This window comes from Falco cherrug, chromosome 2, assembly GCF_023634085.1.
Source record: "Falco cherrug isolate bFalChe1 chromosome 2, bFalChe1.pri, whole genome shotgun sequence".
NCBI classification, from domain to species: domain Eukaryota; kingdom Metazoa; phylum Chordata; class Aves; order Falconiformes; family Falconidae; genus Falco; species Falco cherrug.
Genome location: NC_073698.1, coordinates 18,385,336 through 18,409,025, shown reverse-complemented (window position 1 = coordinate 18,409,025; position 23,690 = coordinate 18,385,336). Strand labels below are relative to the sequence as shown.

Sequence of the window (23,690 nt, the reverse complement as noted above, 5' to 3'; positions counted from 1 at the left end):
AAAAGTTGAAAGTGGTTGAAAAGCAGAAGGCAGTAAGCAGTACTGAATGAGTATCAGGCACACCAGGTAAGCAATGCAAGCACAGTTCTGCAATACTGAACTATGGAAAGAAGTAACTTAGACAAGATTACTGAATCAGATTTTATGTATTAAATAAACTTGCAGGATATAATACTACTTCAGTTTGGATTATTACAACTTCCTACACTATTTGCTGATTTCGAACATATTGCTCTGACAAAACAAACTGAAAAATACTTGGCGGGTTACCACCATGAGGTCAGTTCTTTAGGGAAACAAAGTCTGCTTTGCTGCAATTTAAAATCTGCCAGTTAATTAGTGTTTCAGGAGAACAGATCCTGAATTTAACTTGTCCAGCAAGGCTATTGAGTTCACTTTGAATCACAGCATGAGGAGAACTTTCAAATACAGTTTTTGAAGTTCAACTATAGCTGCCTTCAGCTCAGATGAAACCTACTGTTAACTACAATTATATGAGATTATATATATATATATATATGCTTTCGGATTATGAAGCACACACACGTACCTGTAAACTTATGCCAGTTTCTTCTTTACTTTTTTCATTCAAAGTAGTAATAATTGTTCTTTGACTTTCTTCTTCAAACACCAAACTCTTGGCTGCTTTAAAAGACAACCTAAAGGAAATATTTCAGCCAGTACAGTTAAATGAAATTACATACAAAGAAGTAAAGAAATTCTGAAACTACACTTATGAAGTATGGGGCACAAACACCAAATGCATGATCAGGTCGGATGTATCCCCCCCCACATTATTCAAAATGGCTCTCCCGCAGAATGACAACGTGATCAGCTGAACTGAGAATATCAGCATCAAGGAATTTCAACATCAAGGTGGTTTTTCAGAGGAAAAAAAAACAAACCACCTTGTCTATTTCTAATCTTTCATTAAATCAAATTGCTTTGGTCAATGCTCTCTTCTGGGAAAGAATAAAAGCAACTACATAGTATATATGCTTACAACCATACTTTTGCTATACATTCACTGCCTTAAAGTTACCTGTTGCCAAAATGAAGCTAGTAAATTAGTTACATGTTTTGATCTTGCTAGACCAGAAGACAAGCTTAAGTACCAATTATAGAAGAAAACTCCTTCTGCAAGGATCGTTCAGCTCTACCCATACAATTCTGGTCATGACTCTGGTTTCTTTCTTCCCTTGATTCACTTCTGCCTGTAATTTAGCCACTAGCACACTATTAATTATGAGAAATAGAATCTGAAAAGTGTTCAGTTTATAAAGGGAGATTCACTATGGTTTAATATCCAGAAGCATTAGCTTTAGTGAAGTTTCTCCAGAACACACACTACTAAGAAAACCTGGTTAGAAGTCAAAACAACACTATTTTGAGTGTGTCACAGTTAGCAAATTAGCAAAGTTGGGATCACATTCAAGGACTGGTGGAAATATTTTCCAGGTAAATACACACACCTAAAGAATTCTTTTAAGGTTTCCTTGATTTTTCACGTAACAAAACACTACTGGGACACCCAAAACATGATCCATTTTACCCAAAATGTCAAGAAACTGCTTTCCTCAAGCCTTGTACCTTTCTTGCTGCTTGTCTATATTTATCTTGTCTGCGTAGATTTCTGCATAGAGCAAGGCTGTGAAGTGAGCAGCACAAGACTGTGCTGCTATAGCAACCTCAAGATAATTCAGATCTAGCCAGAAGCTGTCATCAAAAACCGTACCTGAAACAGATCTGATTAAATAAGAATTTTATTATTGCTGTAACAGGCCTTCCCTCTAACATTAAACAAAATAAATCCAATCTAACAATAAAGCTTTCCAAAGGCTAAATTTATCTTAGTCCCCCTCAAACCAATACCACAAATAGTTTAATCAACAAATTTTTAGAAAACTCCTTCAGCATAGATAGAACACTTTAAAGCTACCTGTATCACTTCTGTAACAAATGCAAGGTCACTACTACTTCATTGTTAAACTGACATGTTCTCTACCACATCCTTCTTCCTTAACCTAGAGCATCAACAGATCTTAGAACATTCATAATTAAACAAAAGCAACATTTTGGAAAGCTGTAATTCACCTCTTTTGTCTTCTTAAGTAATCAACAACAGCAAGCATGGCTCGTCGAGATACTTTATCCAGACTTCTAAAATTATGGGCTTCTTGCTCTGGGATACGTATTTCAAAAGAAAGAATATAATGAACTTTTACCATAACACATCCATTTACAAAATAAAAAGGTGTATTTTGTACTCAATAAAATAACTAAAAACTTCCTTGGACAGCATTTCCAAAATTAAGTTGTCACAAAATGTATTTCTTCCCCTTCTATGATGTTAGTGACATTACAGTAGTTTATATCACAATTTTCTTTATCAAATTTTCTTTGCAGCAATAATTTATGGATTTTATTTCTTCTTACAGAATTCAGAGATGATCCAATATTGTTGCACAAAGCTCCACAACAGACCTCTTCCCTTAGGCTTGAGTCATATAAAGTTATTCCAAAGCCACAGAAATACTCATTAGTACCTTTATTGTAGATTTTATAGAGTGCATATGCTTACAGAAAAAACACTTATCACCCACACAGACACATACTTTTAAAGGATTTATATTTCCATGCCTTGTTTCTGGATTAAAAAAAAAAAATCAGATAGCTACAGGCTGTATTCAGGTAATTGGGTTAATAATTTTTTCCATTTTTTGGACATTTTTACTTTATAAATTACAAGAAGCAAGACACAAGGATAGCATAAGCAAAGGTTCGATTACTACTACACTACAGTAAGATGCAGAACCATAAATTCCCCCTAAAGCAAAAGCCACTTAAAAAAGAAGTATATTGGCATTTTGTGTGTTTCAACAAACAGAAATGAATAATGCTTGCTTAATTTCCACTTCTACCAAAGACTTTACAGGAGGAACACCAGCTCCTTCTTTATAAGACATCTCCCACGTGCTTAACTTTCAAAAGACACACAGTGGGAACACCTGACTCTCAGTTCCTAACGCACCATGACGTTTTACTCTCCAGATCCACCCCCATGCTCTGCACTACTTGCAAATGCAGATACAGTGTCTCAAAGGCAGGGTCCATTCTGTTAGCACTCTACAGTCAATGCCCCAAAGACATTGCCACCTCCTCATTCATAATTTGGTAAGATGCATAACTGAAAATTTCTGAAAGAATAATATTTTAGTACCAGAAAATACTGACGAATCACAGGAAAGAAAAGGCACTGGCCAAGAAAACTGGAAGAAAAAAGTTATTCTTTGCAACTTGTTGAACAACAGACCAAATGACTATAATTGGAATCATAAACTGTCAGCATGCTGTTCATAGAATCATAGAATGGTTTGGGTTGGAAGGGATCTTCAATATCATCTAGTCCCAACCCCTCTGCCATGGGCAGGGACACCTCCCGCTAGACCAGGCTGCCCAAAGCCCCATCCAGCCTGGCCCTGAGCACTGCCAGGGATGGGGCAGCCACAGCTGCTCTGGGCAGCCTGTGCCAGTGCCTCACCGCCCTCACAGGGAAGAACTTCTGCCTAATGTCTAATCTAAATCTACCTTCTTTCTGTTTAAAGCCATTCCCCCTTGTCCTATCACTACATGCCCTTGTAAAAAGTCCCTCTCCAGCTTTCCTGTAGGTGCCTTTAGGTACTGGCAGGCTGCTGTAAGGTCTCCCTGGAGCCTCCTCTTCTCCAGGCTGGACAACCCCAACTCTCTCAGCCTGTCTTTATAGGAGAGGTGCTCCTGCCCTCTGATCATCTTCGTGGCTCTTCTCTGGACCTGCTCCAACAGGTCCCATGTCTTTTTTTAAGTTGGGAGCCCCAGAGCTGGATGCAGCACTCCGGGTGGGGTCTCAGGAGAGCAGAGTAGAGGGGCAGAACCACCTCTCTTGACCTGTTGGCCATGCTTCTTTTGATACAGCCCAGGATACAGTTGGCTTTCTGGGCTGTAAGTGCACACTGCCAAGTCATGTTGAGATTCTTGTCAACAACCACCCCCAACTCCTCCCCCTCAGGGCTGCTCTCAATCCATTTTCTGCCCAGCCTGTATTTGTGCTTGGGATTGCCCCAACCCACATGAAGGACCTTGCACTTCCGTCTTTTTGAACTTCATGAGGTTCACACAGGCCCACCTCTCAAGCCTGTTAAGGTCCCTCTGGATGCCACCCCTTCCAACCATGTTGCCAACTACACCACAGAGCTTGGTGTTGTCAGCAAACTTGCTGAGGGTGCACTCAATCCCACTGTCCATGTCCCCAACAAAGATGTTAAACAACACCAGTCCCAACACTCACCCCTGAGGAATGCCGCTCATCACCAGTCTCCACTTGGACATTGAGCCATTGACCTCAACTCTTTGAGTTTGACCATCCAGCCAATTCCTTACCCACCAAGTGGTCCATCCATCAAATCCATGTCTTTTCAGTTTTGGGACCACAATGTCATGTGGGACGGTGCCAAATGCTTTGCACAAGTCCAGGTAGATGATGTCAGTTGCTCTTCCCTTATCCAACAACACAACACCATCATAGAAGGCCATCAAACTTGTCAAGCACAATTTGCCCTTAGTGAAGCCATGCTGGCTGTCACCAATCACCTCCGTATTTTCAACACGCCTTAGCATAGTTTCCAGGAGGATCTGCTCCACGACCTTGCCAAGCAAAGAGGTAAGACAGACCCAGGAACTACAGGCCAGCCATACTTTTCTGCCTTTTTTTAAATTGGGGTTACGTTTCCCCTTTTCCAGTCAGCGGGAACTTCACCAGACTGCCAGGACTTCTCAAATACAATGGATAGTGGCTTAGAACCTTCATCTGCCAGTTACCTCAGGACCCACAGATATGCATCTCATCAGATGTCACAGACTTGCACACCTTCAGGTTCCTTAGATGGTCTCAGACCTGATCTTCTCCTATGGTGGGTCATTCTCCATTCTCCCAGTCCCTGCCTTTGCCTCCTGCAACTTAGTCTGTGTGGCTGGAGCACTTGCCAGCGAAGACTGAGGCAAAAAAGTCATTGAGTACCTCAGCCTTCTCCATATCCCAGGTAACCAGGTCTCTCATTTCCTTCCAGAGAAGGCCCATGTTTTCCCTAATCTTCCTTTTATCACCAGTGCACCTATAGAAGCTTTTCTTCTTGCTCTTGACATCCCTGGCCAGATTTAATTCTACCAGAGATTTAGCTTTCCTTACCTGATCCCTGGCTGCTTGGAGAATTTCTCTGTATTCCTCCTAGGCTACCTGTCCTTGCTTCCACCCTCTGTAGGCTTTCTGTGTGAGTTTCTCCAGGAGCATCTTGTTCATCCATGCAGGCCTCCTGGTGTTTTTGCCTGACCTGCTCTTTGTTGGGACGGATTGCTCCTGAGCTTGGAGGAGGTGATCCTCATTGAAGGTTTCTTAGGCCCTTCTTCCCTCCAGGGCTTTATCCCATGGTACTGTACCAAGCAGGTCCCTGAAGAGGCCAAAGTGTGCTCTCCTGAAGCCAAGGGTAGTGAGCTTGCTGTACATCCTTCTTGCTGCCCTAAGGATCTTGAACTGCACCGTTTCATGGTCACTACAGCCAAGGCTGCCCTTGAGCTTCACATTCCCCACAAGCCTTGCCTTGGTGATGAGAACAAGGTCCAGCAGAGCACCTCTCCTCATTGGCTCCTCTATTACTTGGAGAAATGTCCTGGGTTTGGCTGGGATGGAGCTAATTTTCTTCTTAGTAGCTGTACAGTGCTGTGGTTTGGATTTAATATGAGAATAACATCGGTAACACACTGATGGTTTAGTTGCTGCTAAGTAGTGCTTACTCTAAGTCAAGGGCTTTTCAAGTCTCCCAAGCTCTGCCAGTGAGGCGGTACACAAGAAGCTGGGAAGGAGCATAGCAGGACAGCTGACATGAACTAGCCAAAAAGGTATTCCATACCACAGAATGTCATGCTGAGTATATATGCTGGGGGAAGTTGGCCGGGAGCTGCAGATTGCTCCCTGGGGACTAGCTGGGCATTGGGCAGTGCATGGTGAGCAATTGCATTGTGCATCACTTGGGTTTTTTCCCTTGGGTTTTATTCCTCTCTCTCCCTCTCCTCATTACAATTATTATTGTTGTTGTTATTATTATTTATTATTTTTATTCCAATTATTAAACTGTTCTTATCTCAGCCTACAGGTTTTACCTCTTCCCAATTCTCCTCACTATCCCAACAGGGCAGCGGAGAGAGAATGAGCAACTGTGTGGCACTTAGTTGTTGGCTGGAATTAAACCATGACAATCTTGTTTTGGCACCCAGTGTGGGGTTCAAAGGGTTTTGATGACAGATCTGACCAGAGCACGTTAAAACGAATTTGTTATCAGCATGTATTATATTTAATAGTCACTGGTCACAACGTTAATTTATCTGCTCTCAGAGTTGCTGCACATGATATCACGGTTGCATTATCTAAGACCTTACTTGCAGTATGTGTTCCCTGCTGTGGTGTTTATCATCCTTGTGGGCCTAGGCTAAGGTTATCATTGTGTTGTATTTTATAATACTGGCTTATGATATGATAGAATCGCTGGTCATGAAACTAATCTGGTATGTGTACTCTGCATTGTTGTCACCTGTGTACTTTGGGAGCCATTTAGTTGGAACTATTAATAATTACACTTTTTGCCTTTTCTCCTCAGAGAGCCAACCTACAGGGAAGACATCTTCCTACGTCTTCCTTCCTTCCTCCTTTCCTTCCTTCTTTGTCTTTTGAATGTATAGGGAGACCATTACCAACATTAGGCAGAAGGGCCAAGGCTTTTTTCCAAGGGGGAAATCCAGGAAACTGCCTTTAATTGCTCATGTTTGAGTAAGAGAGGAATTTAACTGCTATCCGTCATCTTAAGAAACAGCCCATGAGTCGGTCTTGCAGTACACAACATTGGATCACATCTAAATTCAGGAAGTAATAAACATATTCAGTTGTGAATAAGGAAAGAAGCTATACAGAAGAAACTACTTGGACACTGCCAATGAACACCTTCAAAATTACTGGTATATCCACTGAAAAAGATCAAACAATTGGACAGAAGTTTCTAAAATTCTGTCTGCCTACAAGTGTGTGTCACATGTTTGATGTCACAAGATCATTTTTTCTACAACTTTTCAGTTGAAATAAAAATATGTAACGTTACCTGAATCAGAATTTGCAAGTGTAGTAGATCTACTAGATGAGGCAAATCTGCAACAGGCTGTAAAAAACTTCTGGATATGAACTGACAGAAGATTTCTCCAGGAGTCATCCGAGCCATGAAGAAGCATATCATGAATCAGATATGGAAGCAAAGTTTGACACAAGTTTGTTTTCACCTAGAAAACAATCATGCATAGCAGCTGCTTAAGAAAACCACATGTTTTTCTTTCTCACACTATAACCAAACTGACAACTACTCAAAGTAATGCTTGAGAAAGAACATGTAGCATGGAAAAAGTAAACCACTCAACAGGGCTATGCTGGTGTTCAGTTAACGTAGTCATATAAAGTTCATCTATGTTTACAATTATCTCTCAAATCTTGTATTTCAAGAGTTTATTTTATGGGTATCTGCAGTATCTGACTACAAAGGATCTGAATTACTGTTAAGAAGAAGTAGTAACCTAACAGCAGAAATGACTATTTGCTACCAAGGCAAGTAATCAAATTTCTGTGCATCACAGCGTGCATACATATATATACATACATATAATTTAGCTCACCTCACATAGCGGCTTCATTAACTGGAGAACTTCATTTTGCACACCACCACTGTCCAGTATTGAACTAGTTAGGCGCTTGATCCAGGTCTCATGACTTTCGCCCAGAGGAATCCACAGGTTTGTGTCATCCAAAGTGTCTAAAGGAGCCTCCGTATCTTTAGCAGGTACTACAAAAAACTGGAAGGAAAATACACATATTGCAAATATAAATAAATTCTACAGTTAAAAAAACATACTGCAATATGCGCAGATTAAAACATATTAAATATTAACTGTGCTTTAATTGATTGACAATATCAATTTTGTTCATGGAAATGTAACTTTTTCCAAGGAAACCTGAAAGTATTAAAAAAAATTTTACTGATAACATTAACAAGGCCACATTAGACATCACGTTTAGGTTACAAATCAAAAGTTTGACAATTAGGATATATCTGATCTATGGTTGATTATGCACCTTTCTTTTCTGACCTATTTTCCACTATTTTTTTGCATGAAATGATACTGGAATCCCGAGGATGAATGTATTAATTTACTGAGTATGTAATCAAAAAGGCCCTGTCTAATAACGTTAAGTACACAGATTTCTAATGTCATTTCTGATTTGAAGAAGCTATAAATGCTGGAAAGGAAAGAAGAAACAGATGTATGAAAGCAATCACATTTGCAATCAGAATGCTGAAAAGTCCAAATTCTGCATTCATCAAAGCCAATCTCAAAAATATTTTCACATTTACTTTTTTTTTAATATGTATTTTTATGTTTTCTCTACCCCATAAGCCATACAAATTAGATATATCAGAAGAAGTACCTTTTTCCTAGACATTCTGAACGGCTGTAAATAGATTAACATGGGATCAGCTTTATTTTTATAAACTTCCCAAAATTCACTGCCAGACTTGGTGGCTAATATGTTTTTCAAACAGGAGACAGCTGCAGCTCTAACATCAATACTGAAAGAATAATATATACAACATCATTATTACTCATTTAATTCAGATACTTTATTTTCAAAATCACCTTTATAAACATACCAAAAAAAAAATTCCACAGTCTAACAACATGTGCATCAAATCAGAAAATTTTGGACCAGGATATGCCATTGAATATTTTGTTACAAAGCAAAGCCTCAGTATTTGCTCCTCTATAGCACAGAAGAGACCCTCTGGCTCAACTCCAACTAGACAATTTCTGGGAAACATCTAAGCTTGACTGGGTAAGTCATCTGAGCCTTGAACAAGTACATGGCTGGACATTAACCGGTGTTAGTAACACTTTCAGAGTGTGGCTCTGAGGTGATTTGAACAACATACAACTTAATGGATCCTATTAAGCTTTGAACAAAAGAAATTAAGTAAGTATACTCACCAATTATCTGTTAAAGCAATATTTATTTGAGATAACATTATGAAGACCCACTGAAGTTTTCTATCTTCAAGTAAGTCCACTGCTTTAGAATCCAGTGCATGTTCAGCACGCTGAAGAGCTATGGTGGAGAAATCCATGGGACCTATTTCTCCCAAGCAGCTTCCAACAGCCTCTGCAAATGCACGTAATTTTATAGTCTTACTCACACTAAAACAAGGTCTCACCCTAAAAAAGCTGCAACTAATATAAACTACTTCTAGAACTGAGATTACTATGGGTAAAAAGCTGAAACATTTATAAAAATATTACTTGAGGAACTTTATGATTAAAATTACATGTAAACAAGCTCTGCAGCTTAAGACTCATTAGTGATACGCTTTCTAACTCAATTTTCTAGGAGTGCCTATGGCTCTGGATTTTGCAGTTTAAATCAGATATGGATTTTATTTTTGCTTGTGTCAGAAACAGATAAGTGCAAAAGGTCAAAATCACTACCACTGAGACACTGATTTTCATACCCTAAGGGTATGATAAATACAAACAGTAGGCTGTGAACACAAACAGTAAACTCCGTAAAAATTAATCTACATTTTACATAAAATTATGTCAGTGTTCCACATTTGCTTTCCAGACAAAATTTTATAAAAAGCACATGACTACATACAAGAAAAACCAAAACAAAACTGACCTTGAAGATAGTTTTTAAAAAGGGTTTTTTAAATGTTCATGTTAATGTTCATCAGAAAGAAAACAAAACCTGCTTCCCTCCTCTTTCCATCATACTCTGCACATGTCTTGAAAATGTTTCCATTTTCTACAACATTGTTTTAACCACCAGAGCAAATAAAGAACAGACTGAAGATACACAGGTTGTGTTTTGAACTAAATTTAACAAATCATCTAAGGAAACATAATGCAGAAAAGGCTGAAACTTACAGCTTGCAGAGATACTGAAGAACATATCATACTGAAGTCAACGTGAGCTTCAATTGCTCAGCATTTGTAATTATCAGTTATTAGTCTTTTAGACAAAAAAATATATTAAGGCAAATATTCTCATTGATTGTGTTTCTGTCTAGTTTAGACATGTAATTTCAGTAAACTTCATCCCCATTTGGGGAAGAGGGGATTTGGATTTTAGCTTTGGATCAAACATTCATCAGGTGCTCAACGTAAATGGTGAGAATAATTTTAACAATATAGAAGAGGCTTTAAGGTGGAGAACAACTATTTTAATTTCCACTAAGACATGCCTTTAAAACTGTCAGGTAAGTTCTCTTCGATTTTTCTTATTATTTTTCAAGTTAATAAAGTGACCCATATAACAGCAGACGACTCTTTATTGAATATAGAAGAGACCAGGGTCTAAACCGATGACAATTTAAGTTATCAGTCAAAGCTGTAAAATACAGTGTCTGAAAAGAAGACATATCACCCATTTTAACATTCCTGATGGCTACCTCTGACAGCACATGCAAAATAGCAGTGAGAAGTAACATTGAGAACGGCCACAGTTTCAACCTGGGGTTTGCAATGACAGCCCTAGGATGCCTGTGGGACTAATTAACTTACCCAGCACTGCTTTTTCACCTGTATGGTTAACTGACATCTTGGACAGCTGCAATAAGCTCACCACCAGTTTCACTACTACAGAATCTTCCGGCTTTTCTATCATTCAGAAATTAAAAAAAAACACCCAAAATGTTATTGTGTATTTGTAATGTGAACACATTAGAAGAAAACACTGCTTTAGTATCTTTTATCTACAAATGTCAACAGGCATTATTAATGCTGAAGCAAGCTGGTATTAAACAGTACCAAAAAATTATTCATTTTTCTTATTTGTCATGTATTGAAAAAATTTCTATGCCTTTGATTAAGCCAAAGAATTCCCCAAATTAGTTACACAAATGCTATTATTTTCAGTGTTTTGATGTAGAAATGCTAATTAATAGCATAAGTTAGTGTAAGAACATTATCTGAAAATGTGAAGCCATACTATGTGACTCCACTGACAGCACTTAAGCTAATACCATCATTCTGTTCTAAATCAGAATCCAAGGAATATCCCAAAATAAGGTTTTCTGCCAGGAATTTCACACAATTTTACTAGCTTTCAATTGCCTAATTAACTTTTCCCAATTATAAACTCTCAAGATGTTTTTTTGCTGCCTGCCTAAGGTCTTTTTTTAAAATGAACATTCCAAACAAAATGGTTTTACTGTTTCCAGGAACAAGGTCTAGGAAAAAACATGATAATTTGTGTAATACAAAAAAAGTAAAACAGTATTTTCTTTAAAAATATCCTGCTGCCCTGTTGATTGGAATGGAAACCTGGAATCAGGATTTATGCTTGTTGACATTTTCATAAAAATGAATACAAATGTGGCCGAACAGCTGTACTTATTTCTTAAATTTTATCTTTCAGCACACAGTTTTATAGTCTTTATCAATAACTGGGTTTTTACTGTACTTCTTTTTAACACCTAAAATAGTAACAATAACTTATTTGTAAGTGCTTAACAGACTTCTAGTATAAGGCAAGAGGCCCATCAAGCCTGCTAGCACACCTCCAACAGAACAAGAGTATTTCTTCTCAGGTTTTGCCAGTCAGCAGATTGGGGATTTCTGAGCAGATCCTCACACCTAATAATCTCTACGAGATATGCCTAACTCCTTTTAAGGTCCATTACACTTCTATCTCCACAACAACTGCCCGTAAGTTCTCTGCTGTATGTATTTTGTTGGAAAAAAATACTTGGTTTTTCTTGTATAACTGCTGCCAGATAATTTAAGCTGTTCTTCTACTGTACAGAAGTGCTAAGTACTCCCTACTCAGTTTCATCATACCATTCACCAGTTCAGCCTCTTTTCTAAGCTCACAAGGCTCTCCTCTGATGAAAGTTGGTCCATACTAACTCTCTTTTCAAGTAGAATTTTGAGACTAAAATTGTAAATTATATTCAAGATGTGGCGACATGATGCACTTACACCACAGCCTTATAACAGACTACTGTTCTTCCCCAAATTTTACTTTGCACTTATTTACAATGAACTACATCAACTCTTTTTATCTTCCCGTCACGCACACAAGCTGATGAAGACTTGATGTAGAGGAGAAAAGTGAAATGGTCTGGCACAAGCATCTGAAAACCAAAACAGGAAGGAACGGGGTCTGGACAGAGGGCTGAAACACAATGCTGGGATGTGGCAAGGTTCAACTGAACTAAATCCTACCATTTTCCATTTTAAAACTTCTTTGAGCTTCACTTTCTACATACTATGCCTTTAATAAAATCTGGCTTCATACGTTTACATGAGTAGGGACATTCATATACAAGAAAACTCATTAAGCAGCCATAAAGCAATACACTCATATTACACATTATCCTGGTCATTCACAATCATAAGGACCCCATGCAAAAAGCTGGAAAGGCAATTTACCACCTCTGCCATGAAACACCTCATACAATATTTATAATACACTCTGCTAAAGATACTTCGGATTCTGCATGAATAATAAATGCAATCCTACTCTGCATGTGAAATTATAATAAGGTTACATTCTTAAACATATAGAATCTGAGACACAAAATAAACATTCAGTGTCAAATTAGAATAGGGTTACATTGCTACACACCTAAAACCAATACAAAAGAAATAAAATACATAATCAGATGTCAGTACCTTGGAAATTTTTCAGGAGATCCTTCATCTGATCTTTATATTGTCCCAACTGTTTGCGTAAATCATACAGTCCTTCAAGTCGTGTTAAGGGTAGTGAATCACAAACACCAACTGAGAGAAAGTGAGTAATTTCCTGCAAAACAACATTTTGTATTAATCAGGTACAGCATACAAATAAAGGCTTCAAGTAAAGAAGTGGCTTTCAGCCGTCCACAACGTGGTATTAATAGATGCAAAATAAGAAAGGAGACCTACAAATATCTCAGTGTCTGAAACTGGCAATAAAAGGAATCCACATGTCTAATTTAAATCCTCAACTGTTTCTATAGCTAGAAAACTGTTTTTCTTTTGAAAGTATGCATTACAAAAACTATGACACGAGTTAAGTTTTAAAATGTAATTACCTCCAAAAGAGAATATGGTCCTTTACCATATTTTATTTTCTGTTGAGTTGCTCGCAAATCTTTAAAAGCAGGATATTCAGGAAAAGGATCTAAGCATTTGATTGCTTGGTACAGACTTTGATTATTCTTATTATCTATCACCAGATACTTCAACAAGCCTAGGACCTGAACATAAAACATAAATTAAAAATGAAGACAGAGAATATAAAGTTTGTGTTTCTCCAAGTTCCATTAAACTGACAAATCTATTAGAAAATTATAAGATAAAATTATAAAAACTATAAAATATTTAGAGGCTTGGGGAAATCACAGATATATTCTAAAATGGTGAGGCTCTTCTGTTACTCTCCCTCCCAAACAGACACCAAAACTTTTATTATCACAGCCTGCAGTTTTATTCTGTCTTGTGATGAAGCTGATTTCAAATACTGGCCAATACAATTATTACAATATTGGCAATGATTAAGAAACAAACTGCACTCAAGCAGTCCTTCTGATGTTATTAGGACTTTATTGTTCTTATTAACTAAAGTGCTAGTAATTTGAAACCTAGACAAATGCCTCAATACGATAATTTGCTGCCTAAATCACTGAACTCTGGCAGAATTTGTTTTACAACAGATCTACTTGAATAAATGCTTGCTGAAAGGCCTCCATACCTTCTTTGTAAAAACACTGCTTTTATACTTTACTTACAAATCAATGCAATTGGATATTCAATCCAGTCAGTTTTGAGGAGTCTACAACCTAAATGATGAGGTTTTTATTTAAACACTTGTATTGACCTAAAAATTACTAACTAGCCTCACTCAATGCTAGAAGAAAGATATGAGAAGAAACTGAACAGTGATCACTAGAGGAAGGACCTCCTTGCATGAGTATATGAGAAGGTTTCATATTTGGTATTAGTTCCAGTATAGAGGAATTTTTGCCCAGGGATACCCTGACATGTTGCCTTTGCAGTTGTGCATGTACAATTGTTTGTACAGACACACTATAAACAGGATCATGATCATTAAACTGGGAAAAACAAATGCCAGGTTATTTTCAGCTGCATCAGCATAGTCCTCCAGCTGAACTGGAAGTACAAGAGGAGAACAATGTAGGTCTACACTGCAACCACAAAGGTGCATATGGTACCATGGGATCAGATTAAGCCAGGAGGCAACGATAAGGACTGCAGTGTAACAGGCATAATCTTCCCACTTTCAGCTACTAATTGCAAGACTCTGAATCTTATTTCCACCCCCAGCAGAATGCACACATTAATCACCAGAAGAAAAACAAGGCTTGTCACGCAACAAAGCGCTTTGTTTACCTTTTAAGGCCTATGGGCTGCATTTATTTTTTAAGATAATTTCTTAAACAAATAGCTGAACTACCAAAATCTGTTCTTTGTACGTTATTTCCTCTTTGTCCTCTAGATACCTTCCTCTTCCAAAGGTCTTCATCATATTTCCTGTGAAATCACCCACAGAGCTTTGTAGGTAACTGCTCGGCTACTTGATGTGCTTGTACCAATTAGCTTGCCATTACCAGCAGTTTAACAATGCCTATGTTTTCTCTGTCTTTTTCCTTAGTGGTACCACTGATTTGGTGTTTCTACTCTACTAAGGCAATGATTTTTCTGAAACTTACCCTGAACACTTTAAACCTCTTTCAGATTTGGCTAAAGAAGGTGCACAAATTCAAAGCAGAGGTAAATGACATTACAACAGCATTAAATCTCTTTAAGAAATCTGATTTTTTTTATAGACAATGTAAATAGACAATTACAAAGTAAATGATACAGTAATCTCAGCAATTATGATACAAATACATCTAAATCACTGATCAAAGCCGTAAGAATTGAATACAGAATGACATATTTGTCAAAACAGAAGTATCAAAAGTAAAGACGCTTTAATTTAAAAAAAAAGTAAAGATACAGTGTTACATCCCAAATAATGTATTTTTATATAAATCTACAAAGCATAGAAAAAAGGAATTAAAACTGAACACAAGTACAAATTTAGCTTTAATGACAGTGAACATGAACTAAAAAGCTAACGGGTAAAGAATAAGCAGCAACTCAAAACCACCTACTTGTTCCTGAATCTCAGATTGGTCCATGGCAAGAGGTATTAGAGTTCCTACAATAACATGAAGGTGGCTCTCTAGAGCATCATTGCAACACGTAACTGCTGTGTGGCAAACATGATGAAGAAGATCACAACAGAGTGAAAAGCTGCGCATAGATATATCTCTGATAACAACAGGTCTGTCACAGGAAACAAAAAAGTGAAATTAAAGAAATACAAATTGTCATTGTCTCAAGTATTAACCTATTATACAACAGGAAACAGAGGAAAAGGGGAAACAGAAATAAACTTCATTGAAGGAACTGATTCTAAACTTTAAAATTTATCGACTCAATCAGCTTGAAGGATTTAGCTCAGGAGACAGGAAAACTAAAACACATACATAACTTTAAAAAACTGAGTAAAAAACTTAAAGAAAAATATATTCCAAAATGGAAAAAAAATCCAAACCCAATCCAAAAAGGCTTTTAGATTATTATTTGACAGAACAATGTTGATGGAAACAGAACATGCTCTCAACATCCATGGAAAACACGCTCTCTGAATGCTCCTCTCTCACACACAGCCTTAAATAATAATAAAAAAGATTCAGGTTACAAAGGACACCTAAGGATTATCTAGTCCAACTTCCTGCCTGCAGCAAGGTCAGCTTCAAAGTCAGATCAGATTATCAGGGTTTTCTAGAGCTGAATTATGACACATTCCTTGGATGGAGAATCAATAGCCTCCCTGAGCAACCTGCTCCAGTATTTGACTACTCTCACTGCAAAACTATTCTCCTTTATGTCTCACCAGAATTTCCCATGTTGCAACTTGGCAGGTGCTACCTCTTGTCCTTTCACTGTGGACTTCTAGGAACAATCTTGCTCTACTGTCTCAACAAGCTATCTGCCCCTCCAGAAACTGGAGAACAGAAAACAGATCAACTCCTCTTACCCCTTGGGGGTCTTCCACTCAAACCATTCCAGTTTGTCATTATCTCTCATGTCCTGTCTGGAGCGGCCCCACACTGGACACAGTGGTCTTACTGCAGCTTGGAGGGGAATGACTGCTTCCCTCAACTTGCTGGCTACATTCTTGCCAGCACACTTCAGTAGAGTCAGCCTTCAGTGATGAAATGCACACTACTGACTCACCCAGCTGTCCTCCAAAACTCCTGGGTCCTCCTCTACAAAGCTACTTTCTAGCCAGTCAGCTCCCAAGCCTGTACTCATGCATGGGGTTATTCCAGCCAAAGTGAAAGACTCAGGATTTGTTCATCTTCACAAGGTACCCGTTTGTCTCACGCCTACAACTAGATGAGGTCCCTCTGAATGGCAATATCGCTCTCCAGTGCATCAGCTGCCCCTGCCCCCATTCGGTGTTGATCACAATAATAAGTCTCATAGTAACAGTATTTACCATAGAATCCACACCTCTCCGATATTTCAGGGTATTAAATACTTTCAACAAGGAAAGCTGTCAACTTGCATGTAAACTCAGTGACATTTAGGTGAATAACTGTCTTGGAAACCCAAAGCTAAACCTCAGGTAAGAATGTATCTCTAAACTTGATTGAAAGACAAGAATCTCTATTTAAATCCTAAGCCCGATGAAGTACCAGATTTTCAAACGGAAGACAGCTAAGATGACATGTACGGATTCTCACTCATTTTTCTAAGCCCCTTATTGTTGAGAATGTGAACATTAATACTCTCTATTAACACAATAAACACATTTTATTAGACATGTACTTAATTTGCACTTAACTCCACAATTTCAATTTTTCTCTCATATCCTTAAATTCCTAAACACCCTTTCTGGCATCAAAATCTCCCAAAATTTCTTATTTCTACAATTTGATAGCCTATTATATAGAGAAAATTCTGCAGTATAGCAGAATACAAGAACACATTTAAACACAAGGGACAGCTCAAAACATTCCATATTTCAGTCAGCGTTCTAAATTTAAATTCTGAAATTATCAAAGAAAGGCTATTTATTTTTTTCCTTCAGCAAATTTCAATTCTTTCTACAAATGAATTAACATCTAGTGATACTGAAATGTAAGGTTACAAGAACAAGGAAGCACAGACAGAAAGATGAAGAGATAATTGCCATCTTTACCTTCTATTGATGTGGTGAATCAGGGTGTAAATCACATCTCGGAGGACAAAAGCCCATGCTCCTCCTAAACCATCTTTTATCTCTTTAAGTAACAGACCAACAAACAAGTGATAAATTATAAGAACTCTGTGTTTCTTGTAAATGTTGTTTGTACCTGATGCACGCTTACAAAGGGCTAGAAGGATTTTCTGGAATGAATCCTAAAAATGAATAAACTATGAGTAAACCCAAAATTTATAATGCCAATACAGATATACTTTATATCAAGAAAAAACTTAAGTGATAGACATATATTTTTGTTTTCAAAGGACATAGACAAAAAAACCCCTTTATTATTTTTACTACTCTAAACAAACAAAAGACCTACATAGAAACCAATTCTCCAAGCAGGATTACAAGCCACATACCTCCTAATTTTCTTTTTTTTTTCCCACCCACATGAGAAAGGTTACATACATTTTTCAGGAAAGCAAACATTTGTGGCAGTTTTCACCAACAGGAGAAACATCAAATAAAAGCCATTAAAATATCAGCGCTTCAAGCTATATCCTTTCAAACACAATGTTCATACATACAAAAGGCATTATTTAATATAATGTATCAATACAGATTGTAACTGTTAGAACTGTAAACTTCAAAAAAAAAAAGTAACTATCTTAAAGTTCTAGGCAGGTTGTATTACATTTTAAGGAATTTACTCCACAGGCTGGCAATATTAACTTTTACACTCAAAAGATTTAGACAAACATCATCCAGAAGAAAGTTTTTCTCTTATTTTTCAATTGTTTATGGATAGGCAAAGTAAGTTGTTGACAATATATGCAATAAAGTAGCATAACCTTTGAAAAGGTAAGTTTCTAAGAAACAATGCTACAAGATAGCAATATGTTTATGATTTATTGCAAGGGCTGCATATTTTTATATGCTTTCTTATTTGCCTTTAACAACTGAAAACAAAATGTCTAAAAGTATCACAGAATATAAAATTCCACACTGTCAGTAAGGGAAGGAAACTTTGGTATCTTAACTGTAGAGAGTATTTAGATAAAATTGTCCAAAAGTGATTATTTCAGAATGTTCTTTAGACATATGCCGAAGAAATAAATTGCATCTAAATTCTGTCTGGTACATACAAATTCCCCCAACCTTTAAAATAATCCTTTCTACTTATCTTATTTCATACATGTTATTTGCATGTAATAGTTCAAACATGTAATTTTTGCAAGGTTACTGTGTCCCTGAACTTAGGACTTCTTTAATTTCAGCAGGCAAACAAAAGAACAGAAAGGTTTCTAAGGTTGTATTTTTTCCTCATATATACATGACAAAAATGTCCAATTAAACCAAAACGTACCCCTAATAGAAATGTAAATATTATAGTCTACAAAAAAATAAAATCATCATTACATACTTACAGGGCTTTTAGAAAGAACTGCTACAATACTTTTTAATTTGCTTTTATGACAGTTGCTAATATAGTCCAACGTTGCCTTAATCACATAAGAAGGAAAATAAGGAGGATTAGGAGCAGGATCCAGTTCTCTAAATGAATAAAAAAGAGATTGGGTTTTTTCCTCCCAAAATCAAACCCCCTCTATTAACTAAAATTAATCTCACTGAATAAACACATAACTCCTAGGAAATCTCTTCTCCTTTCAGTAAGTAAGAAGGAGCAAAATCATCCAGTGGCATGACGTTAATCTTACTTTTAACTGTCTGTTGTCCCTCTATGGCAGTTCTCTAAGTTGTACTTTCGTAACATTCTTTTATTATTTTTTGAAAGGCCATATTGCTAAAAACACACACGTTTGTCTCAACTAACACACAGGAAAACCTAATTGCAAGCCATGGGTAAAGCTTCTGCATTTTGTAATTGTGGGGAAAACTTGGTTGAGAAAAAAGTAATCATGACTCTTCCGATTATAAAAAAAGGGTAGCCAACTTTTCTGTGACCTCAAAAAGAAAAGAAATGTATCACGATAGTAATAAAACAGCAAAATCTAAGTTTCATCACTCTTATTCTTACCATTCCTTTCTTAGAAAGAAAAGCCTTCATTACAAGCAGACACCACAGTTTGTTAATAAACTTGCTGAAACAAATTTCTTTCAAGTTCTGAAATCCTCAGCCATTTAACTTTTGGCAGATTTTCATAAAAATGCTTTGGTTTCTTTCAACTTTGTATTTCTACAATAAAAATACCTTCTTCAATAACTTTGGAAAGTGTAATGTTTTTCCAAATAGTCCGCGTCTAAGCACAAAAATCTGGAAGAATTATTTCCAGATCTAATTATGCAAAGAGTATTTTTTTTAGGACAACAACAAAGACTGAAAATCTCATAAAAATTAAGATATTTATGGGGCTAGAATATTTCTATTAGTTAGGAATTTGTTTATTTGGCATTGCTTAAGCAATCCCCTTACCAAAGGCAGGAGCTGCCACTACAAGAACTGCTAAGAAACGGTGCAATTCACTTCTCAATGACTTCTAAATATTTAAAGATCTTTAAAACAATCACTTTAATTTAGACATTAAAACCTGACCAATTTTACTCAGTCCATCCAAATGTGAACTAATTCCAATTGGCATTGCCATAGTACAGCTCACCAACACACAAAGACATGCTCTTGCCCACCCATTCATTCTTTCATTCACTGAAGCGTTACAGAGGTTCTCCTTACTGATACTGGGGAATAACTGAGAAAGCACGCCTATGATACATCATTACTAATGACAATAAAATCCTTGGATTTTCAATTTCAAGGCCACCTCTTCTTATGCCTGAGGAGTATGTTTTAATGCACAATGTTACACAAACGCACTCAACATTAAGAATATCTACAAATACGTACCTTATATATTTATTTAGATGAGCTTCTTCTTCTACCATGGTATCAGATGGTTCATGTAAGGTCATCAACAGTTCAACCACAATCTCTGGTAAGTTATTATGAGATAGATTGTCAATTTGCTAGAAGAAGAGAAATAGTGTTTTAATAAGAAAAAAATATTTTACATAAGTAATTCAGCATTTCTTTTCCTTATGAGAAAACCCATTTCTTCCTGTCTGGATTCTCTCTTTGTTCAGTTATCCGTGACATACAATTCATTCAGACATTAAGCCTGGTTAAGTTTTATCTATGGCAGTCACAGTAGAACAATCTACTTTCCTCAATACCTAGGAAAAAAAATTGTTTAATTTTACTACTAGTTCTGAATACAGACTGCCTTTTGGAGAAGATGGCTCCTCATAAAGCATTAACAAAACACTGAGGAAAACATGACTGACTTAGACATATGACAGGGAACTCAGGCTGTATATTGAATGGTAAAAAAATTTTTTATTACATTCTGAAAAAAGCTATAGTTCAAGTCAACTGTCTGCCTGAAAGTTTCTATTGAATACCTGAAAACCTTGGGATAAAAATTTAGCTTGTTTGGCTTTATTAAAATAATTATTTTGTATCTATAAACTTAAACTATTTACATTTTTACAGAGTATATAAAAGTTTCTTCCAGGTCTGTTAAATGCCATAGAACTCAATTTACAGATTTAAAACCGATACCTGTTTTCCTAAGCAGTTTTCATCCTTAAGCATGTCGTAGACTTCAGAAGCCACATCTCTTTGCTCTGCTACTTCACCCTTTCCATGGCTTTGATAGGCAAAATATGGGAGGATATTCACAAGTATCTTTGGAAAACAGTCTGCTAGAACCTGCCTCCAGTCTTTTTCAATCTTGTTGGCAAGTGATTTCACATCTTCAAATTGACTTCTTATCACCAGGTGTGGAACCAAAACTTTGTAACAAGACCTACACATAGTAAATACATTTCCAGAATGTCCTTGAATTGGATTTTTTAAAAAATCTCAAGCATAATATACCAAATATCACTCCTCTACTGTTTAACTAAACTTGCAATTATTTTTTAGCTACTGTATACAAAAACATCTCACCATCATAAATGTAACAGACAAGATACCTGGAACACATTTTTACAAGCTGTCAATATATTATCTTACAACAAAATCCTGATGCATAACTACATTTAGAAATTTGAAAACCTGTGTCGTAATTGTAAATAAACCTAAATAAATTGCTTTCATACAGCAAACTTACCCATAGAATTCCTCAAGGCTAGTATAGTTCAAAAGAACATAAGGAAAAGCAGACAGGCTATATCCACTGTCCTTTATTTTCAGCCACTCCATCACCAAATAGTCTAAATGTGATGTCATGAAATCTTCTATACTTTTATAGCCAAAAACATCAGACACTTTTTTCAAAACCTGTACATGAAATAAGATGTAGAAATAGCATGCAGATTACATGATACTATGGCAAAGTGACAGTACTACACCTCCATGTCCCCACCCCTCAGCCTTTTAAACAATATTCATATAACTCAGCTCCTATTTAGCATAAGCAATTTTTTAATTGCCATTATCTCGAAAGACTGCAATCAAGGAACTAAAACTACCCCATATGAGGGGTAAGCAAAGAAAGGACAGCCAATACACATTTTGCTGGGTGGAGACTGTGTAAAAACAAGAGGCAACAATCAGAACAGATAAAAAGGAAAGAACTTGCACACTAAAAAAATGACTGGCATTCAAGGCTGCAGTATTAACAGCAATTATTGCAGTACACCCTTGTGAACTTCAACATAAAAGTCTACAAGATACATACCATCCTCCACTACTTAGTTTACATATTTTCCACATTGGAAAACTCTTATTATTTCCACTGAGTAGAAAGGGTTTTTTAATTGAGATCTGCAATCTTTAATGTCAAAAATTTATTTGTATTTCAAATCTGTGCTTTTAACATACAAGCTTTACCATTAAAACTGCCTTTTATGATGTCATTTCTAGGGAAGTTGTTAAATATAAATACAAATTCATTCAGGTATCGAAGTGCCACATTAGTCACACTTTTACAAAATTTAACAAATTTCAATAATGACAAAAGCCTTTTGTACTGTTCCAATTTTAACCTAATTCTAATTTATAACCTAAATATAAAATGGAATTTTATACTTGCCTTTTTCACAAGGTGAGGTTCTAAGCCATTCTCTTTCACAGACTGGCAAATGGCAAACAAAGCTTGCTTTTCACAGATGGGACTGCAACACAGAACCATGGTTATAAGCGTCAGCAGAACTGCTTTTCCATTACACTGTCTGTCCAAAAGATCTTCAGGACTTGCATCACCGTTGACCTTCAGTAAGAAATAATGAACTCCTCATACAAATATTCTGTTAAAGCAATCTGCTAACTAATAAATGAGCATAAATAATTAAAATTAAGGGCATTGTCATAAATACTGCTGAAAATTTTGCTTTGGTTGCTTAAAAATTACTTCTTCCAGCTGTCTGCTCACTCCTTACTGCCTCAGCATGCCAGCACACACAGCAATACCTCATACACCACAGGTTCATGTTATAGTATCAGCAGTTTAAAAAAAGGCAATGCACTTAACAGAGAAATGATGGAAGCATTGACAAGCCTGCTTTTTGCTCCTCCCTGACGCATATAGGAAAGAACTGTCATGCAATTCAAATGCAGTTCTTCCCCTATTAAAGCATGGCATTGACAAGTGATGAATCTTGGATAAAAGTAGCAAGAAACTGCAATGAAAGGTCAGAAGCTAACAGACAACATCAGGCTGCGGTGACAGAACAGGAAGCCAAGGCAACAGAGAAATGAGACAAGACAACAAAGAGCTGGAGGTGACAGTACAGAGAGATGCAGTAAGATGACAGAGATGAGGCCTCAGCAGCAAACCCAAGCCACAAGACTGCAGGGAGAGGGAACAGAGAGAAAATAGATGACATGCCGACAGATGACAGCATGACAGAAAAAAAGTGGAAAATGTAGATGATGTAGATGACTTCATGTGGTAGCAAGGAAGGAGGAAAAGTGAAAGACACCGACAGAAAAATTAAGTTAAAGAAGTTCCATGGCAATATACATCATTGCATTTCCAGTCACTGCACTGAAGTAAAACTTTTCCTTCACTTTAAGTTTCTTCTGAATAGTTATTTTTTAAGCAAATTTTGGTTTTGTGAAAACCACTGCTCTAATACCACTGGAAACCTGATCTTGCTGAAATTTAAATAAACACATAATCTGAAATTACATTGCCTCTTATTCACTATTTATATGTTGTCTAGAATACTGAGGCTCCATTTTTCTTTGATTCTTAGGTATCACAGTATGGAAACCCACAACAACAAGTATGATATAGAAGAGTGGTCTGGAACTACAGTGAAAAAGTTTACAAACTTCTAATGTGGACAAAAC

General features: G+C 36.8%; 1 protein-coding gene across 6 annotated transcripts in view; it reads right to left on the bottom strand.

Moving 5' to 3' along the window:
* Positions 1-23,690, bottom strand: part of ATM (ATM serine/threonine kinase) — an 80,087-nt gene that overhangs the window by 28,263 nt on the left and 28,134 nt on the right. For all 6 annotated transcript variants that reach the window (XM_055702143.1, XM_055702144.1, XM_055702145.1 and 3 more), the window contains 17 exons: positions 22,429-22,605; positions 21,505-21,674; positions 20,952-21,198; positions 20,238-20,356; positions 18,802-18,928; positions 17,387-17,586; positions 15,285-15,459; positions 13,200-13,364; positions 12,796-12,928; positions 10,681-10,776; positions 9,109-9,280; positions 8,552-8,693; positions 7,741-7,917; positions 7,179-7,353; positions 2,095-2,182; positions 1,591-1,746; positions 551-659 (listed from right to left, as the gene is read on the bottom strand). In XM_055702143.1, the coding sequence (XP_055558118.1) occupies positions 551-659; positions 1,591-1,746; positions 2,095-2,182; positions 7,179-7,353; positions 7,741-7,917; positions 8,552-8,693; positions 9,109-9,280; positions 10,681-10,776; positions 12,796-12,928; positions 13,200-13,364; positions 15,285-15,459; positions 17,387-17,586; positions 18,802-18,928; positions 20,238-20,356; positions 20,952-21,198; positions 21,505-21,674; positions 22,429-22,605 (2,628 nt within the window). The remainder of the gene's footprint in view (positions 1-550; positions 660-1,590; positions 1,747-2,094; positions 2,183-7,178; positions 7,354-7,740; positions 7,918-8,551; positions 8,694-9,108; positions 9,281-10,680; positions 10,777-12,795; positions 12,929-13,199; positions 13,365-15,284; positions 15,460-17,386; positions 17,587-18,801; positions 18,929-20,237; positions 20,357-20,951; positions 21,199-21,504; positions 21,675-22,428; positions 22,606-23,690) is intronic.